Source organism: Plectrocnemia conspersa, unplaced genomic scaffold, assembly GCF_051122295.1.
Source record: "Plectrocnemia conspersa isolate PC_06_02 unplaced genomic scaffold, ASM5112229v1 ptg000006l, whole genome shotgun sequence".
Lineage (NCBI taxonomy): Eukaryota > Metazoa > Arthropoda > Insecta > Trichoptera > Polycentropodidae > Plectrocnemia > Plectrocnemia conspersa.
In genome coordinates this window covers 23,659,303-23,665,422 of record NW_028277170.1, presented here as the reverse complement: position 1 = coordinate 23,665,422, position 6,120 = coordinate 23,659,303, and the positions used below count along the sequence as shown (strand labels likewise).

The 6,120-nt window shown below is 34.8% G+C and overlaps 1 protein-coding gene across 1 annotated transcript; it reads right to left on the bottom strand.

Annotated features, from left to right (window-relative positions):
• Positions 1 to 381: 381 nt before the first annotated feature.
• Positions 382 to 4,693, bottom strand: RhoGAP68F (Rho GTPase activating protein at 68F). The gene is made up of 8 exons (XM_088187923.1): positions 4,594 to 4,693; positions 4,414 to 4,508; positions 4,164 to 4,354; positions 2,840 to 3,157; positions 2,539 to 2,777; positions 2,145 to 2,345; positions 1,974 to 2,080; positions 382 to 690 (listed from the first exon to the last, which is right to left on the bottom strand). The coding sequence occupies exons 4-8, from the start codon at positions 2,953 to 2,955 to the stop codon at positions 520 to 522; spliced, it is 834 nt and encodes a 277-aa protein (XP_088044049.1). The 5' UTR covers positions 2,956 to 3,157; positions 4,164 to 4,354; positions 4,414 to 4,508; positions 4,594 to 4,693; the 3' UTR covers positions 382 to 519.
• Positions 4,694 to 6,120: the final 1,427 nt, after the last annotated feature.

Here is a 6,120-nt window from a genome sequence, read left to right as displayed (position 1 = left end):
ATCGGCTAATTATCTATAGATACAAATAATTAAAGTCAATCAAAATTTTAATTATTACATCTGACTAAAATAGACGAAGGCTCTGTGCTGTCTCTGAATCAAATCTAAGAAAAAAATAAAGCAATAGAATAAATGAAAACTCTAATGGAATATTTCTGAAACGATTTCCGACGGTATTGCTTAATTGGAGGGAAAAAGAACGGACTTGTACTCGATTGATATGACGTCAACGGGGTTTCATTTCTTAATACTATTATTATCATCGAAAATCCAAACTTTCAACAAATAGATATACATTCTCGAGTTAGGCTACAACATTGAGAGCTAACAATCAGTATATTTTTTAATGGAGTTTTTGAAACCCACAACGCTAATATTTATACATATGTATTTAATAATAATAATAATAATAATAATAGAGTAAATGTGGAATTTTAGGGAGTAACGTAAACGAAGAAGGAATGTGGAGACAAGAAAACCGAGAGCGTCGTAATAGTTTTTTTTTGTTCGGACAGTTTTTTAGATGATGAAAATGCTCTCTTGGTTTTGAAGAATGAAATCTGTAAAGGCGTTGATGGGCGCGTTCGTTTGCAGCGTTAATTGTCCAGACTGCGGCCATACCAGATTGGGACCAATCACGATCGCCAGGTTGCTGCTGGTCATCTTGTTGAGATCGCACCTATCCATAACCTGAAAGAAATATGTAATTTGTTTTAGTCTGTACATTATTATAGCAGATTGTGATGGGGATTACTACCGGTCATGTTTAATCGCCTGATTTAGAACCAAGCGATTATTCGGAGAAATTACCGCAGGGCAAACATAAATGGGTGACTCAATAAGATTCCAAAAAAGCCCTTTAATGAAAAGCTTTTTAATCATTTAATACATAAAAATGGGGAAAATAGTTTGATTTGATGATTTCGTTAAATTCACAAAATACACTTGAAAGAACCTAACCTCAAATTTTGTATGGGTGCCTAGTCTCCTATAACGAAGTCTCAATTTTATGTTACAGGGGGGGGGGGGGATTTCAATCGGTGTATATATTATTTATTAAAAAAATATACATTATGTTGTGACAACCCTGAACAACAAATGAATTAAACCCATAAATGATCCCGCAGCACAACATATGTTATACAAACATATACACACTAGACATCTTTAAATTATACACGTAGGTTAAACCACTTTTTATGTTATTGTTGAATTTTTTTTAACAAATTATTTTTTATTATTGAAGATTATTGTATGAGTTTCATTTATCATTAAACCAAGTATTTTAAATTTATTTTTAGAAAAAGATACTGAAGCCTTAGGAGAAATAACAGGTGACTCACTAGTCGCTGGCATTTAAAGGGTTATTAAAATATTTCGCACTGGCAGTTAAGTGGTTAAATATCTTGAAACTATGTTTTATATATTTTTTATTGCTAGGTTCAATATTTCAGCGAGTACCGCCTAAAATCTGTTACCTCAAGTGGGGATCACTGCAGGTAAACACATTACTTACCATGATCTCCATTTGGGGTACCCAAATTTTATTACTCTGCCGTTGGTGGTACTTGCTGAAATATTGAAACTGGTAATACAATTACATTTAGAATATGCTATAGTAGTATTGTCACAAAAAATAAGAGTGAAAATTTAGAGGTAAATCGCAAATAGAAAATAGTGGCTTTTATATAATAAATAAAAAATTATCAGACTTTTACAAAAAATCATGGGAAAAATGGTATTATCCGATATTTACAAATGTTATCGATTAAAGTATTTCTAATAGAATTTAGAAATAGTATTTCGAAAAGATATTTACGATTATTATCAATATCTGATGCGAAAAAAAAACTGAAAATATTTTACCAACCTATTTTTCCGTAAAAAAAAAGAAGGTAATAGGTTAACCCATTACCTGCCAGAATTTTTGTCTCAAGGTTTTCATATAAGTACAGATTTAATTTAAATCATACCTTCCACAAAAACTGCATGATGTACTTCAACAGTTTGTAGTTGTCCATTGGTAACTTTTCCAAGATCAAAATCTTGACTTTTCGTGGACGGTCTTCTTTAGTCCAACCTTAACAAAAATAATCGTCATTATCACAGTAAACCGGCAATAAAAGCAAACGCATAGTACGTACTTTGAAATTGAGTGATTTCCTCGTACAAATCGTACGTCATGATCGGTTCTTCGAGATCGCGCAGGAAGTTTTTAAGCAGCACAGCCGGAATGTGCGGGTTGCTCTCGAAGTTGACGATGCCACCAGAGTTGCAAATATTCTTGCAATCCTTCACAGTGTTGATGTTCACCGATCTCCGGAAAATCCCCTCAGTCTCGAGCGCTGTCAGGAAGAAAAATTCTACGTTGAATAATTGTCAATCAAGCAAACAAGCACACAAATCGCTGCCTTGTCGGCATAAAAACTAATGCAGTAATGTGTTCATTAAATCCGTACGAGAGCCACAGATTATATATTGTAATAATTGAAACGCTTCGCAATCGAACATTATGAAAAATGCAACAATTTGACTCACCATCGGGCTGAGAGAGATACTCCACACAATGCCTGACTATCGGGGGAATGGAATCGATCATTAACGGGTTATTATCTTTGATAAATTGGAGGGACACGCCGAACTGCTGCGTCAGCGGATACTTCTTCAAAGCCTTGCTCTTGGAATGAGCGTTGCCCTCGCTGGTGCTGCTTCCACCTCTCATTATCATGGCTGTTGCGGCAGCTTTGCTGTTTTTGGAAAGGAGTTCTTCATCGTGTCTAAAAAATAAAATAAAAATATATAATAGAAATCTTAGTGTCACAATTTTAAATATACTCACTCGACGACTTGTTGAGGAATGTGCGCTTTATCCAGATTCAGATGCGATCTTAAGTCATGCAAGTAATTCACATACATCATTTTACGTCCAAATTTGGCACTAATGGCCGGTTTCATAATCTGCCAAACTATCCTGATGAAATTGGTCGGATGAACCAGGTATAATGCTTTCAAATTTTTCTTATACTTCCGATCGAACGTCCGGTACGCCTGCCACAGCCAGGAAAGCGTCGGCTTGTTTTTACTCGTCAGTCCGTAGTGAAAGTATACTATGCTGTAGTCTTGCTCGACATATCTGTCGAGCGTGTATATTAAATATCTGCAAAAACGAAGCACAAAATAAATTATCAAAAGTATAGTATAAGTATAATATAAGATGACCGCACCGCAAGAGGTGCAAACACAGAATGAGCTACCGAGCGATGAGTGCCGGTATAAGTAGGCGATTCGAAACAACATAGACAAACAAACAAAAAGTGTTTTGGTTTTACTGTCACGAAAATCGCAAATCATTAGACATACGAGGAAGTCCGATTTGTATTTCCTCCTTAACTGTGAAAACAAAAACTAAAAAACAGAAGTTTTTTAGTTTAACTGACACGAAAATCGCAAGTGAATTTAAAATAATTAGATCATTAGACATATGCGAAAGTATTTCCTCCTCAACTGTGCAGTTCAAAGAGCAATGCAATCAAAATGATTCATGTATCAGATTACTTTTAGCCATTATTTTAATAATGTACAAAGCTGCGTTGAATTAAATTTCTTTACAATATAATTGCGCAATAATAAAATGAAAACATTACACTGGATAAAGAAAAATATATCTAAAAGTAGAACGAACAGTTTGACGCAGGCTTTAGCCGTTTGACATCCGGTTTGTTGTATCGTGCGACTGGAATTATAATAATCACCAATTCCGATCACCCAGACAAGATAGAAATTTAAAAACATTCATGCGGGACGTAGACGAACTTATTAAATTTATATGGAATGACGGTTGTGTGTTCTGCTATGCTTCCAACAATGATTTCAGTCACATCGGTAAGACTGAATCGTTTGTTATAAGTTGTTATGTCAATGTCTCGAATGAGTTTAAAGGCACTGTTAACAGACTGACTAGTGCATCTCCTCGCCTTATGCGGTTGATAGTTTTAAAGTCAAGTGAGAGGTCATTTTGCACACGTATGATCCATATTATGCTCTTCATTGTGAACTTGTTGAAGTCGATAAGCTTAATCGGTATTTCAAACTACGCCATCGCCTCGTGCAGCTTGTTATCGTCTACTTTGTAATGATATTTATTATATAAATTAATCTGCTACCTTAGCAATTCGTCCGGATGCAGCTCAGTATTATTGGGCAGGTTGCAAGCGGAGACTATAATTATGCGTTTGCCTTCGACGTCATCGCCGACAATATTCACCAGCCGCTTCCTATCGAGTTCTGCAAACTTATCGCCGTCTGCGAATCCTTCCGCTTCGTGTATGATAATGGAACTAGGTTCGTCGCCAACCTGCAACGCAAACGCCGATTTAATTTCGTTGAAACGGTCATTATAATCGATAAATTTACCTGACAATACACCTCAGCCGGGACGGGCAGCTCTTCTTCGAAATTTTCGTCAATTGTGCCATCGCTGACGGGGCTCTCTATGTATTCGTATGGTTCTAGAGATATGCCAGTGTCTGGAATCGAAACGGTTTCTGTATAACAAATCGTCGGATTTAAGAATAGATCAAGGCAGATACCCACCGACGCTAGACGGGTTGTGTAGTTCAAAGTCGTCGAACTCCAAATTTGGCTCCAGGTCTAAATTGTCAGATAGGCTCGGATATGGATCGTCGGGCTCGATGTTAACTAAAAAAAAATAATAACAATTAAAACATTTTTTTTATTTATTTATTAAAATTAACCCTTTCCGCTCGTAAGGTGCGTGAGACGCACCATCGCTTGGCTCTATATTACTCGTAGGGTGCGTCATGCGCACCATTTTAATTAATGAAATATAACGTCGATTTTTGGGTATTTTCTGAGCACGTTTTGAATGGCGTTTTTGCAGTGTTGTAGACAAGAGTTTCAAGAAGCATATCTTATCAAAAAAATATCATTTTTACTTGAATCAAGCTGGGGAGAGCTCATTTATCACGATAAGTCGGGGTTTTTTTGATGATTAAATTTAAATGCAGATGTGCCGTAGATTTGTCCGAAGGCAATGGTTGGCGATCGTCCTTCGGTAGACGTTTTTATTGCCTATTAAGTTTTCGACAGAGTCTCGGGTGTCCATAATTTGTGTCTAACTAAGACTATAGTGATTAATAATTTTGTTTTAATTACTTATTTTTTAATTTTATTGTGAATTTTTTTTTAAATTTTATTGTAAAAAAACAGCGTTATCGCTGAATATAGTATTTGTAATGATAGTGATGAGGAGGATTTCATGTTTGATTTTTAATCTTCCAATGATGATAGTAAAGAAAGTAACGTCGAAATTAGGCATGTTGCCTTGACTCGAAGATGGAATACAGGCAATTAAAATAATAGCGAAAAAAACGATACCTCAAACAAATCGCACCACATCAGAAAATTGGAGAATAATAACTAGTAATGACAATGTACCTTAAAAATAGCAATATTTCCACCAAGTGATAAATGTCTGGGCCCCAAGTTTCCGCAAACTGTATACAACCTATTGATTATTTTCAATTGTTTTATACAGATGAATTGGTATACTAATAGAACTTTGGGATTTACGAAAAATTAAAAAATAATATTTTTCCATATTTGTTTCCTTAATTTATAATAAATCAACATCCCACATATCATTAAACGTAGTGCCCTTTTTTGTGCATCACTTTTTTATTTTTATATAAAAATATGCTATTTAAGCATTATTAGCTCGAATATATAAAATCACAAACAAATATGTACCATAAAGCTACTGAAAAGCTAAAGTTTTGTCTATTTTTAATTAATAAATATATAAAATAATATGACATTAACTGCAACGTTTCATTTGACCATCGATGGGACGTATTTTAGTTTTTAAAAATATACCTAACATCAGTTTATATAAACATAGATATACCTCGTGCAAGCGATGGAAGCTTTCTTCGTTCGCAGTTAGATACGTTTATCTAAAACTGAGCAGCATGTCTTTTTTATTTGTGTATATTTACTTATTTATGGTTGAAACATTTTTTTGGTCCCATAAATATTTTAAAATGGGTGGTCGCCCTATTGTGTTAATTTATAACCAATGGTACTTGAGAGAACCAAAAA